Source organism: Sarcophilus harrisii, chromosome 3 (genome assembly GCF_902635505.1).
Source record: "Sarcophilus harrisii chromosome 3, mSarHar1.11, whole genome shotgun sequence".
NCBI classification, from domain to species: domain Eukaryota; kingdom Metazoa; phylum Chordata; class Mammalia; order Dasyuromorphia; family Dasyuridae; genus Sarcophilus; species Sarcophilus harrisii.
In genome coordinates, this window is record NC_045428.1 from 51,074,259 (window position 1) to 51,089,586 (window position 15,328).

General features: G+C 35.0%; 1 protein-coding gene across 2 annotated transcripts in view; it reads right to left on the minus strand.

Annotated features, from left to right (window-relative positions):
- Window positions 1–15,328, minus strand: part of RASA2 (RAS p21 protein activator 2) — a 110,768-nt gene that overhangs the window by 24,282 nt on the left and 71,158 nt on the right. For both annotated transcript variants that reach the window (XM_031957861.1, XM_031957863.1), the window contains exons 9-14: window positions 11,074–11,230; window positions 9,503–9,651; window positions 7,808–7,922; window positions 6,461–6,535; window positions 5,488–5,611; window positions 3,006–3,112 (exon numbers count right to left, since the gene is read on the minus strand). In XM_031957861.1, coding sequence (XP_031813721.1) covers window positions 3,006–3,112; window positions 5,488–5,611; window positions 6,461–6,535; window positions 7,808–7,922; window positions 9,503–9,651; window positions 11,074–11,230 — 727 coding nt within the window. The remainder of the gene's footprint in view (window positions 1–3,005; window positions 3,113–5,487; window positions 5,612–6,460; window positions 6,536–7,807; window positions 7,923–9,502; window positions 9,652–11,073; window positions 11,231–15,328) is intronic.

Sequence of the window (15,328 nt, forward strand, 5' to 3'; positions counted from 1 at the left end):
CCTTTGTTGCCCTGACCTATTGGTGTGGTGTACCCGCCAGTCAGCAGGGACTCTCCCAACCCACAGAGGGGCCAGGTCCAGGGTACAGTGGGAATAGGGCCAAGAGTACATGAGAAGGTCATCTCAGTCTTGATCTAAGGTTTGGTCTATGTTATACACCTTCTCCACCAGAATCAAAGTAAAAGGAACGTCTGGTCAATATCTTTTTTTTTTCTTTTGAGATCCCAAGAATACCAACATAAAACAAAAACAGCTGTTTTCTCATGAAAAATATAAGATAGAGGTAATAAATAGAATAGATATAGGGATATAACTCGGAGGAGAATAAACACAAACTAAACACAGAAATTTAGGTCTATTCTCTAATGAAATACCAAGGCTGAATATCGAATAAAAAGGGCATCTGTCTGTGTCTGGGTACTCTTCTATAAACTGTGCCAGCAGTTACTACATCCACTGTGCCTCCTCCCTTTGTTTTTAGGAGTTAAGAAGGCCTTCTCCTTGGCCCTAGCTAAGTCTGTTGCTGTACTTGGGGCCCTGACCTCATTCTGCTCCGCCAATTATTCCTGACTACTGATTTTCAACTTTGCTCTCCATTGGTTCCTGCATTCTAAAAAAGCTGTCATCCTACCAAGCAGGTAGGATCCTTTGTCTCTTAACTCTCACTTTCCCTTCAATGCCAAACTTATCAGAAGAGTAGCTGAATCTTGCTGCTTTTACTTCAGTAAAAATTCAGTCTCAAAGCTCCTATTATCTAATTTCTGTCTCTCATCACACTTGAAACTACTCTCTGAAATCGCCAATAAACACTTCAGCGTTCAGGTTCCAACATCCCTCTTCCCTCCCTAGGTCTTTGTTGGTTGTGCTTCCTTCCTCAGACTCTACTCAATCTCTCAAATACATATGTATCACACACAGACACACAGCTTTGACAATTTGCTTCTCTCTGATGACATCAGTTAGCATTTTTATAACTTTGGAGATGACTCCAAAAGCTCTTGATATAGCCTTAATTTTTTCAGTGAACTCTTGTTACAAATTGCTTTGCGGGACAGCTTTGCCTGGCCAGTTTCTCAAATTTAAACTATCCAAAGATGAATTATTTTCCTCAAAAAACCTTATTGGACGTGGCTCTCTTCAACAATGAGAAGATTCAAACCAGTTCAAACTGTTCAGTAATGAAGAGAATCAGCTACACCCAGAGAGAGAATTATGGGAAATGAGTGTGGACCACAACATAGCATCTCTTCTCTTTCTGTTGTTGTTTGCTTGCAATTTTGTTTTCCCTCTCAGGTTTTTTTTTAAATTTTCTTTCTAGATCCAATTTTTCTTGTGCAGCAAGATAAGTGTTTAAATATGTATACATATATTTTATTTAACATATACTTTAACATATTTAACATGTATTGAACTACTTGCCATCTAGGAGAAAGGGTAGGGAGGAAGGACGGGAAAAGTTGAAACAGAAGGTTTTGCAAGGGTCAATGTTGAAAAACTAGCCATGCATATGTTTTGGAAATAAAAAGCTATAATAAAAAACAAACAAACAAAAAAAAAAACCACCTGTCTTATTCCTAACTTTCTATTTCTCCTAAAGGTATTAGAAGTAGTACCTGTAGCATCTTTAGCTCTTCTTTCTCCCCAATGTCAATCACCCATTCCAGGTCCAATCAGCTACTACATCTATCTATTCCAAATTTATAAATACTTTGTACATGTATCTTCTCCTCTGCTCACATTGCTACCATCTTAGATGAGCGCTAAACAAATCTTGCCCAGATTATTAAAATGGCCTCCTATTAGTTTTTGCCAATGGTATCTATTCCTCATACAAGTACAAAACTGCCTAGGTTCTTAATATAGTAGCCCCACTCTATCTATCATTCTTTAACTAAATAACATTCCATGGTTTCGTATTGTACATAAAATAAAATAAAAAGTCCTTAGTTTGGCATTCAAAGTCCTCTCCAATCTAACTTTGAGCTACCTTTTTAGCAATATTTCACTCTGCTCATCTTCATGCACATGGCTTTGTAGTTAAGTTAGACAATTTACTATTCCTCAATTTTATCTTGTTTTCTACTACCTCATGTGGGCTGTCCATATTGAATGTTTACTGGTATAATATTCTTTCAAAGTCCAATCCAGCTGCCAATTTCTCCATGAAATCTTTTCTGATGTCCCATTGAAAATGATCTATCCCCCATCAAATTTCCATATGGCATTTTGAATCTCTCCTCCCCCTGCCCCCACATTTAAAAACCCTGCCTTGTATTTTTCTGTACTTATGGCTTACCTTACTAATACTGTAAGAACTTTGGAGAGAGACCTTCATTTTTCACTTTTATGTCCCTGATAGCTAACACCTTAATGAAGGTGTAAAAAATAAAATCTGCTGGATCCTAGTAAATTACATGTAAATTAGCAAAGAGCAGAAATAGGTTGTTATTATGTAAGGAATAAAAACACACAGGAGCTAATGTAAATGGAAATTAAGTATGAGGGAGTTAAATATTTAAATCACGTAGTAGCCTGACATCATAGCTTTAGGTAATTAAACATGGTGTTAACATTATATCAGACAAACAAAACTATACTTTTTAAAAACATATAGGAGCTAATTTCTTATGGTTTAAGAAAAGCCTTATTTATATATGACCTGTTCATTTGTTTATCATATTTTTGCATTTATTCACCTGAGGTAAAATTCTAAGAATTCAATACCATGATAAAAAATATGAAAGAAGAATTGAAAAGTAAAATTTATAACAAGAAGGTTCCAAAACTTTCAATAGTTTTAGGTCCCATCTCCTTAAAAATATCTATAAACAAAAGAAAAAAAGAAAATAGTTAGCTTTTTACTGAATAGCTAAAATAGATATAGCAATATTAAAATAATGAACTGTCACAGAATACAACCAAAGAAATTAGTTCACTATTATTTCTCTTCACTCTAATGAATGTGAGTAAAAAAGGAGTAAAGTTTGAACAGAAGAAACACTTACTGGATGGTGAGGTCGTAAATGAAAAGTATGAGGTGACACTACGGCTACAGCAAAGAAACGAAGAAATACAAAGCTGCTGACGGCAGAATACTGTACATGAGGGTCATCTGCAGAGAAAAATGGTGACATGTGACAGTCATGAGGGCCAACAACGAGCAAATAACAGAGATGGCAAAATAACGAGATCCTGAGCAATCGTGCCGTGACCTACACCCCCAAACATGGACCAAGAGCAGGTGAAGTGACAAGGATGACTGCGAAAGTCAGCTTAAAGAAACAGAGAAAATCACTCAAAGCTGGATGAAAGTCTTTCAGCAGAAGACTGTGAGAGAAAACAAAAATACCAGGCTGGTAATAAGGCTCCAGGCCTGTGTCATTGTGAGAAATAGCTCATGTGACAATAGCTGAAGTGGATCCTGGAAACAAGACAGAACGGTAAGCAGCATCTAGCACTGCCTAGTGGCAGGCCCAGGCTACGCCAGATAATAAAGGCCACCAGTCAATGACTACATGCCGATACACTTGTGTTCCATGGGTCTGACTGGACCAGCCTGGTGTCGAGGACCTTGAACACTAAGGTCTGGGTATTTAATATAAAATCCAAAAGAGAAACTAACATTTATTTGGGTATCTTTCTAGGACTATTCACATGCAGGAACCCTTGAAAAATAATTATTAAGACAGCTAAGCTTTCCCATAATATCTGCTTGTAGAAATATACATATGTAAGAACCTATAGGCGCAAACAGCTATGGCCATCTATACTGGTCATGCATGCTAATTTTTAAGTAGACATTTCTGTTAGAACAGGCAGATATATAAAAGCAGATATATCAATTCAATTGAAATACTGAAATTATTACAATACCATAAGTTACAATTGGGGAACTACATTTAATTTTGACATTTGTAAATTTTTTAAAGCAAAACCTCCAGGAAATAGCAGCTGCTCCTGCCAGATCACAGCATGTTGGTAATAAAGTTTATTTCAAATTGTAAAGTATGATTAGAGTTCTCTAGTCATATTTAAAAAATGAATCAGTTATTTATTAATATGAAAACATTGCCTTAAAAAAAAAAAAAAAGATTTTAATCAGAAAAAAATGAACTAAGTTTTGACTCTGTGAAGACAGCTAGCTATCCTGAGTGAATGGGAGAAGAAATAATCAAAATCTATTGGGACAAGACTTAGGACATACTTTTTTCTAAAGAGCTTTCTGAGGTGGATTATGAAATAAAAACAAAAGCCCAGGCTACCGGAAGGCAGAGAAAAGTACAGGGGAAGGTTAATTCCCAGACACTTCTAAAAATGACAATTCTAGACAAGTCATAACTTCAGCTTTTCAATGACTTGTAAATTTATGATGCAGGCAAATGAAAGATGGCCCCTTATAACTCTCAAATTCTATACAAAGATTGTTTTATTCCTTTTATCCGTATCCTCAGTGCCTGACTGAAGAAGACTGAAATTACAAGAGATTTTATGAGATTTATGAGACACTGTATAGAAACACAATGTCAGCCAATGGGTATATTAAGCACAGACTGTGTGTCAGACATTGTGCTAAATCCTGGAGATACAAAGAAAGGCAAAAAAATTAATTCTGGCTCTCCAAAAGTTCACAGTCTAATGGAAAGACAAGTCAACATCCATGTACAAATGAGATCCGAACAGGGTAAACTGAGTAGAATTTCAGAGGAGGGGTACTAAGATTAAGGAAGAAAGAGGAAGAATTCTTGCAGAAGATGGGACTTTAGCTGAGACCTGAGGGAAGTCACGAGGTAGAGATAGGGAAAACATTAAAAGAAAATCCAAAATGACCATAAAAATACACTGGTGAAAGGTTTAAAATTGCTTAGAAACACTAAAGCACTGAGTACAAGTGTATGATTGTTTTTCAACTTAGCTCGATAATACTAGGAAAAACCCAACTCCCACTGACTCAAAGGAAAAAAAGGGTGGCAACTATTCTGCAAAGAATTCTCATCAGCAGACTTGTCAGCATCTGGCAGAAATACACCCATTAATCTCTTTTCTGTCTTTGCAGGGGACAAATGTCCTAGTTATTTTTGTGGTTTTCACCTGCTTCTCACCTGAAGCTGCTGTCTAGACATATTGACAAAGGCTGTCATGAAACAAAATGAATAACTGAATTTAAAGGACTACATATTGTTTTTGTTACAAGGTAGAATGGTTTGCAAATTGAATATGCAATGGTACCTGAGGCACCTTCATATTTTTTAGGGAGACTGGGGCCATGATTTTGCTGGTGTCAGCAACTTCAACTGATGACCCTCCTTCTACCAATGCAGAACTGCAAATTTTTGAAAATACCTAGCGTGGTGAGGAGGCTTTTGTCTCTCTTGGCTGTTTGAAGCAGTACCTGGGTCTAGGACTTTTAAAATTAAACACCATGCATGGAATGCAATGTGAATGCCCAACAAAGACAAAACTAAGTGATTTGGCAATAGATATACTTACTAGGAAATTTCTGAGCAGCCATATGTCTCAGCGAATAGAACACATCACACATGACAGTGGGGCAGCTCATATTGGACTGAATAATCATACTGAATAATTTTTCTACATAGTAACGCAGATTCTCCTATAAGAATAAAATAACACTTTAAATATCATATAAATTCAACAAGATTTTTCCTTTCCCACATTTTGCTTGTTAAACATGGTTATATAGAACATAGTTACTACAAAAATCCTGTAGAGTATTAAGAATATATTGCTAGCACAGAAATTCCTAATAATTCTTAAATGACTGACAGCTTCCTGGCTGCTATAAGTTAAGTTGTCATCACCTCTGAGTATATAATGACAGAAACTTGTGTATGCTTTAATTCTTTCATTCAGTTTACCTTCTTGGCCACATATAGGAATTTCTGGAATAAATAAACTATTCATTTCAAAGGAGGATGATTACCTCTGAGAAATAGAGAGCTTAACAGTTTTAAAATACTGCCAAAAGTGCATTTGCATTTTGTAAATTCATTCAGTTAGAAAATGATTTAGTTCATGAGTTGTTTCAAGGAGTTAAATGGACCAAAGCTGGTGGGAAACAAGTGGAGCTAAAGAATCTCAAAGGTGAGAGACAGAATCTGTTCATGAATAATGGTGGTAGAGACTATTCAAACCATAACTGTAGGTCATGAATAAATGTGTTTTATCAGATTGGTGACAGGATTAGCCTTTAAGAAATTAAGTTCTTCAAATCATCCTCAAATATATGTGATCACTCTGATCACAAACTCTGAACGTAAGGACAGCCTCAATTTGATACTACTGATGCTCAAGTTTAAAAGAATAAACTAAAAATAAAAAAACTAGAATGAGGAAAAAAATACTATGTTTAGAAGTATTATAATTATGTAGCTGGGAAATGGGTTTAATCTTAAATACTTAATATATAGCCTTTATAAAGGTTTATGAAATAAAAGTTTACCTTATTACTTTCTACATTATCCCCTTCTTTCAATCTGATGGGGTCAATTTCACAGGATTTTGAGGATTCACATATCTGAAAAGAAAATTATTTTGAATTACTTTATTTTCTTTCTACATTTCTAGAGAATTATGCAAAAAATACATTTCTGACATGTTTGGGGAAAGAGATAAGTCATAAGAAGCACAAAGTTCAAATACAATAAGGTTCCAAAAGGAAATCATTTATTGAAGAAAACTAGAAAGCCCAAGGCATTTCCCAAGAAGTTAACCTTGTTCCTTTAAAAGTCAATGGACTGATTCTTGTTGTACAACAAAATAACGGTTTGGACATGTATACTTATTCTGTATTGAATTTATACTTTAACATATTTAACATGCATTAGTCATCCTGCCATCTATGGAAGGGGGTGGGAGCAAGGAAAGGAAAAATTGGAACAAAAGGTTTGGCAATTGTCAATGCTGTAAAATTACCCATGCATATAACTTGTAAATAAAAAGCTATTAAAAAAGAAAGAAAGAAAGAAAGAAAATTGTTACAATAAAAAAAAAGAAAAAGAAAAAAAGTCAATGGATTTCTCAGTGTAAGAATACTAATGACACAGATCAGTCCTTGTGAGATGTATCACCACCTAGCATTGAATCCTTATTGAGAAGCCTCTTAAAATTGAGTTGGACTTAATGGGATACAGGGATTATAGCAGCTTTAAAGTTGGGAGAAATGGATTCAAATCCTAGTTTTGCCACCTCCTATGTAGGCCTCCTGATATATAAAACGAAGGGGTTGAATTAAACATCCTCCAGTGACAAACACAATCAGGTGTTGGACTTATGCTCAAGGCTTTCTAGCAGTCATCAAAATATCTAAAGGACTCCTAGGTAGAAGTGAGATCAGGTTCCCTCTGCTTAGTCCCAAAAAGCAGAACAAACAGCAATGAATGCACAAGAGCTTCTGTGAGAGCAATTCCAGCTCCGGGTAAGAGCAAACTCCTCAGTGATCAGAACTTGAGAAGGGACCTGGCCTCTTGTCAGGAGAAGGTTCAGTCAAGGCTGGAGGACTCCTTGTTGGGACACTGTACAGGTGATTCCTGGTCGTACAGAGATGTGTGAGATGAAAAAGCCTTTGAGATACCTCGCAGCCCTAAGAAGCCATGGTTCTGAAAGGGCCTACTGGTTCCACCACCAAAAACCCATATGCCACAAGGGAGTATCAGAACAGAACTGTTGTGGGGATTTAAGTAAAATACTAGTGAACTGAGCTTTCTGAATTCCTTCTCTGTGATCAATATGTCACTTAAGAGATTCTTAAAAGTTCAAAGACTACAATTATTGGTAGTTAACATAATACCTCATCAAGAATAGGTTTTAATGTCACTTTCAGGTAGTGCCTTCCCACTATTTTCATCATCTCATCTAGACATCGAGTAGCCAAGGAATTTCCTCTAAAAATTGTGTTTGCATCTCTGGAAGAAAAATGTGTCCAAGTTAATATCAGCTTCAGTAAACAAATTACCTAACAATATACATATTTAAAAAGTCATATAACCAATATGAAAAACTTATACCAAAAGAATAAAAATATACTTTTAGGTTTTTAATGTTTTAAGGATCTCTGATTTTGTTATTGTGAATGCAACTATAATTTTCTATAGATATAGAATGCAAAACTCTTTATAATTTTTATAGAGTGTTTTTGAGGGCTGCTCCTGCTGAAAATTTATCATCCTAAGCACTTTGTCACCAGGCTCACCCAAACTTGAGTCTTTGCCAATTTAGTAGCACTTTACTAAAACTTTTGCCACTCCAGCATAATCAATGAATAAATGAATGAATGAATGAAGAAACATTTACTATGTAACCTTTTAGAATCAAGAGTTGCCACTATCTTTCCAATCTCCCAGGTTTATTACTTCCATATTTTTCTTGCCTCTTCCCTTTTCATTCATTCTACACATTCATTAAATTGCCAAATGTTATTTCTAACATCATAACACTATTCACACTTGACTATTCTCTCTATTCAAATAGCTACCTACCTAAGTTCTCATCACCTTTCAAATGAATAGCTTCTTGGTCTCTCCGACTTACATGTATCCCCAGTCCAATGCACCCTCTCTATAAAAAGCAGGTCTGACCATGTCCCCTTCTCTAATAATTAAAATCTAGTGGCTCCCAAATGCCATGAGGATGAAATATCGGATACTGACTTTATGGCTTTTACAGCTCTTTACAATCTGGCTTCAATCTTTCTTGCTGTTCCAAAAACATATGCCATGCAATTTCTCATCTCTATGGCCAAAGGTATTAGCCATTCCCTCTGCTGGAAATGCACTCTTTTATCTCTTCCTCATCTATTTCCTTCAGAATTCTGTTCAAATACTACCTTCTACATGAAGTCCTTCCTAATTCTCAGTTCTAAAGCTCCCAATATTCCACCCAATTATCTATTTATTCTGTTCATATTTATTTATGTATATGTTGTCTCTTTTAAGACAATGCAAACTCCCTAAACTTTATTTTTATTTTTGTAAAGCATATAGCACAATGCCTGGCACCCAGTAATAGTTTAAGAAATACCTTTTAAGTAAATATTGATGAGATATTGAACTACAACTTTATGGTAGGTGCTTCTTATACTTTTTCCAAAATGTAAATATGTAACATTTAAAAATGCCAATACAACCAAACATTAAGATATTATATTAATATTCAGTTATTAGGGAACAACAAAAAGGTGAATTTTATATGGAATATATTAAGATTTAGCGGTGAAAAAAAATAGGGCAATATTAGTTTTTGTTAAGATAGATGGAAGTGTTTTTTTCTTAATAAGCCTAGAGCTTAGTCAAAATAACAGCAACTGAACAACAACAACAACAACAATAACAACAACAAAGACTGAGTAATTTATTTTGTTATTGTCTGTAGCTGCTAACTACAGCAGAACAAACCAAAGAAAATAACTCTGTGAAAGGTAGATTGCCAGGATCAAGCATATTGATAATTAATAGCTATCAATAATCGAAAAAAGTAAAGCACTTACTGTGTATCTTTCAAGTCTAATTCGGCCACTGCAGTGGCAAAAGGAACAAATTTATTGTGGTGCAGCAGCAGTCGTACAAGAGGCAAAACAGCATCGTATTTATCTCGACAAACTTCACTCAAAATGTAAGCAGCTGAGGAAGAGATAGGCTATAACAGAACAGTGAAAAAAACCAATAAAAAAATATAGCAAAAAGAAATTGTAATGGTTGCAGGAAAAAAATATCTCAAAACTAATATTCATTTTTATATACTAATCACAAAATCAAAGAAGCAAAAAAAGAAATAGAAATTGCATTCCAAACAATTACAAAATATTTTAAATTTCTGGGGAATTTGTCAATCAAAGCATACAAAAGAAAAAGATTCAATTACAATGGGCTCATTAAAGAAATAAAAAAGAACTTAAATTAAACTTTATTAACGAGCACACTATAAAAAATTAGAGGAAAAGTAGATCATATGCCTCTCACAGGTATGAGTTGAAGACATATTTGAAAGATAACATTACATCTAAGATAAGAAGGAAAATAGCTGGAGAGGAAAAAAAATTCTTTGTCATCAGATCTCTTTGATAAAGGTTTAGTATCCATGCAAACAATTAAGAAATACAAATATGACTAACAGTCCTCTCCCAATAGATTCATGGTCAAAGAATATGAACTTTCAAAAGAACTTGCAAAATATTCAGAATGTTCCAAATCACTAATAGTAAGAGGAAATATAAATCAAAACAACTCTGAGGTTTCAATTCGCATTTTGCAAATTGCCAAAGATAACAAAAAAAATTATATTTTGTCTAATACATTGTTGGTGGAGTTGCAAAATGGTATGACCATTTTGAAAAGAACTCTGGAATTATGCAAATACAATTATTTTAAATGTTCATAACTTCTGAACTACTGAATTGATTTTACTAGACTTATTCCCTAGAAAACTATCCTAAGAAATTCCCCATAGACACTAATTTATAGCAGCATGTTTTGTGATAGCAAAAATCTGGATACAAAATTGATGTCTATCAACTGGAAAGTGGCTAAACAGCCTGTGGTGCATGAATGTAATGGAATATTAATGTAAAATAAGCAGAGTCAAGAAAACAACACGTAGTTACTAAGACATGTAAATAGTAAGAAACATTTTCTCCCACTTCTCCTCAAGTGAATATGACATGAAGATCAATTAGGAGTTCAATGAAGAGTTAGGAGAGGAAATTGGAAGTGGAAGGTTTACAATTCCATATGTTTTGGGACTCTTAAAATTATATAACTTATGTTATGAAGATTGGCTACAGTCCTAAAAAGACTTATTTTATAAAAATAATTTGTCATTTCCCCTCTCACTTCTTCCCCCCATTCAAATGAAGATATGCTGTTGGTCATTTATTATCATTGCTTTTTTCAAATTTGTAATCTTTATAGACTTTGTATAAGCTTAAGCTGGGAGAAAATGCAGCCTATTTTTAGGTCAATACTGTATTTGAATATGCTTTATGTGTTTCAGATCATTTATTCAATATTTGTTAGCTATCTTTTCATGTTTAAACTTAAAAAGGAATTTTATTTAATGTACCTGAACATCTGGGGATTTTAGCAGCAAATTTCTCAAAGGACCATAGTACTTGGAAGGAAGCACATAGTCTTCTGTATAGCATATATATAATCTAAGTGATCCCAAGTCATCAGTTTTTGAGGACTTATTTCCATTGTCTCTTGGCTGTAGTAAGTACCTAAAGTAAAGAGTACAAAATTAATTGGAAAAAATTTCATCTAAATGTAAGGTTAAAAAATATCATCATTATGTTAATTATGAAACTTTCTTTATATTTTGCTTTCTAAAATACTCGTTGCTTTCTTATACACAGACAGGAGTAAAGGCCTTGTTTCGGAAACTGAGGAAAGACTTTAGTTGGGTACAAAGATAAAGGTTTCAAACAATTTGATTAGCATTTAGTCCATTAGAAGAAAAGAAAGTGAAAGGCAACATGCTTTTAAAATTCAATGCATAATATTAATAGGAAAGTCTAATTTCTAAAAGAATAAACTTCAATTAAAAATAGCTAATATAGTACACTTAAAGCATCTCCAATCTGGGAAAACTCTGGATTTATACAAAAGATAAATTAAGAAGATATTTGTTTTAAAAGAGAATTTTGCTTAACAAAATGGCTTTAGAGTGAAACATCAAGTGGGAAATCATAAATCTATATGCAAAATATATGACTTGTAAATAGCTTTTTAGAAATCTTCTAATACATAAATATGCATTCAATTATCCAATATATATTCAAAAAAGAATGTTATAAACACCTAAGGAATCCAAGGTTTATACGGTAATCAGGAGCTAGCTTTCCAGAATTAAACATAAAAATTTAGTAATTATTCCTCCTCAAACTTTTTAATCAACACCACAGTTTTTACTATTTTAGAAAAATGGATAAGTTGATTATAAGACAGGCAGAGACAAAAGATAAACTTTATTTTCTCATCTAAAAGTTGGAGCAGAAAACATGTGGCAGCCCTTTTTGTAGTGGCAAGAAACTGGAAACTGAGTGGATGCCCATCAGTTGGAGAGAGGCTAAATAAATTATGGTATGTAATGGAATATTATTGAGGCTAAATAATAAATATTATTGAAGCTAAATAAATTATGCTATGTAATAGAATATTATTGTTCTGTAAGAAATGACCAATAGGATGATTTCAGAGAGGCCTGGAGAGATTTATATGAACTGATGCTAAGTAAAGTGAATAGAACCAGGAGAATATTGTACACAGCAAGATTATACGATGATCAATTCTGATGGATGTGGCTCTCTTCAACAATGAGATGATCCAAATGAGTTCCAATGAATTTGTGATGAAGAGAGCCATCTATACCCAGAGAGAAGACTGTGGGAACTGAGTGAGAAATCTAGCATTTTCACTTTTTGTTGATTTTTTTGCTTGCACTTTTCTTTCTCATTTCTTTTTCCTTTTTGATTTGATTTTTCTTATGCAGCAAGATAACTGTATAAATATATTAGATTTAACATGTATTTTTACCATATTTAACATAGATTACTTGCCATCTATGGTAGGGAATGGAAGGAAGGGGAGGAATTGGAACACAAGGTTTTGAAAGGGTTAATGTTGAAAAATTATCCATGCATATGTTTTGAATTAAAAAGCTTTAATAAAAAAAAATTTCTTTTAAAAAGTTGGAGCAGAAAGAAGTAAAAGTTAACAAAAGAAAATGATGCTAATAAGTTTCAAGGCAATCCTTGCTCCTTCCTAGTTTTGATTATCTTCTGGAAGTTCTTGGTTTGAAAAATACAGTTTTAAAACTATTAACAGTGAAACCATTAGGAACAAATATTTCAGCAGCCAAATCCTCAGTACATATTGTTGTTTTGGATTGGGAAGATGAGATTCATGTTGTGCATGCTCACTGCTTTAGCTTCAAGAAGATCAGATGCTCTAGCAATTGGTTGTTGTTAAAGCATTAGGAGGAGGGGGGGGGGGGGAGAAGAAAGAAATCACTTCTCGTTTAAGTGCTGATGAATTTCACACTCAAAAAATGGTCAAAAAAAATTATTGAGACTCACCAGAATTAGCTTTGCTGAGTAGATAATTTAGATGAAGCATGAATGATGTCACATAAATAAAATACAATCTAGAAGGGTTATGCCCAAACATCTGAAAATGTAGACCAATGATTACATCCATTTAGGGAACTCTCAGGGAAGAAACTCCCTCTACACATAGACTGGCAGCTGGATGCTCTGAACTTTAGAGTCTCAGAGAAGTGAGTGGGACATTATCCCACAGCCTGTATGTCACAAACAGACCTGAATTTGGACCTTCCTCAGTCTGGAATCAGCTCTCAAGCCTTTCCACTGAAATAGCAAGCAATCTCTCACTAAACATATGACCACTGCAAAAAGCTAAGTAATGAAACATCTGAGACTAATGTGAACTACCAGTGGCCTGAATTAGAGCTAAAAGAGTAAATTTGAATCTATCAATCATGAATGAAATCTATCATGAAAAGGAAAGTTATCTATCAACTAAGTTAATTGAGATACAACATGATTAGAGCTTAGGGAAGTAAGTTGTGGTTACTTTAAATAGCTTTTAAGTTAATGCCTTCATGTTTTATAATTTGAACCTTTAGGTAGACCCAAACAAGTTTCAGGCTTGAAAGCCAATAAACAGACTGTTTGGTATCAGAATAAGCTTTCCTGTAGTACTAGACCAATGGTCTGTCTCAGTCTAGCTGGCAAAATCTTATTGAACCTTTAGCGTACCTTACATTATATGATGTTACATACACAATCTCTCTCTATATATAAATGTGATAATCATGTCTCTCTCTCTTTTTATATCACTATGATATATACGAAGTCTTTTCTTTACAACAACTCCACATTAAATGATGCTCCACGTATTACTGTTCTGATTTGATATTTGAGAATTGAGGCTGAAGATTTCAGTCTTTGCTTAGGGTCACTTGGATTTTCAAAGGTTTGGCAGCATTCCCTAATTCCAAGGTTAGCTTTTTACCCCCTTCTTCCCTTGCTACATATTATTACATCCTAGTCCCAACCTGGGATTTAGGTACACTTTCCCTCTCTTCCACCCCCCTTTAGAACTGAGAAAATTTTCTTCTCACTAGTCAGTTTGAAACAATCACACTTAGCTCCGATACATAGTATAAGAGGGAAGGGTGGGGCAGAGATGGGACTGGAGGGGGCTGGGGGCTGGAGATTTAATATCCTGCTGATAGAAATGCCCAGTGGCAGTTTTTGGTTTTTACTACCTCAACTGTTTCCTTTTACGGGCTCCAGAGATGGGACTACCTGATTACCTCTGGCTTCTGACCAGTTTCCTTCCTTAGTCTGCCTTGAAACAGAATGCATTCTCTTAGCATCTCTCCGAAATTTCTCTCCCTGAATAAATACAAAGTCCCTTTGAGAGTTTTGTGGTTGTTTTGCTGCTATTAACCGAGGAACAGAAATAAAATGGTTTCTTCCCTGTTTTTGTATAGCATCAGGAGGCTCTATAAAGGACCTGAGAAGCCATCAAATCCAACTTCCCCATTTAAAAGATGAAGAACCAAAGGCTCAGTGAGTCAAGCGACTTCTAAGATCACCAGGACATTTGAGAATAATCTCTTTCAAGCCCTGTGACTCCAAATCTCCCTTTTCCTTTGAGGCATTTATTTTTTGTTGTTCAGTTCTTGGCCATTTTCTTCTCCTGTTTCTTTTACAGATGAGGAAACTGAGGCAGACAGGGTAAAGTGGCTCACCCAGGATCTGAGTCACCCAGCTAGGAAGCATCCGAGTTCACTATGGAACTCAGGAAGGCAAGTCTTCCCAACTCCAGGCCTGGCCTTCTACATATTAGGGTGCCAGCTAGTTGCCTCTGGGTTTGTTCCTTCCCCCATTCTTCCACTTTGGGCTACAGGACACAGTGCTGAAGGAGAATAAAGTAGATAAAAGAGGGGCGTATACAGAATCATCAGAGTAACTCTGAGAGAAGATGAGGAACAGAAGGGAGGGAACAGGGCTGACAACCTTAGGGTCACAGAAGGAACCTTCCTAGCCCATCTTTGACTGGCCCGGCAACAAAGAAATGAAGTGGCCAATGTAGAGAGAAGAAAGTTCTGTAGCTTCTCTTGGCAGGAAAGGAAAGGGCCCACTTCAGAGAAACTCTTCTGCCTCGACACTAAATCATCAGAGACTTTATAAGGGGTGACTAATAAGCCATTTGGTTTTTCATAAGCGCTCGGGATGGAGTGAGTCTTCGATCAATCTTGATGGAAAGAGAAATCACTTTAAAGTTTT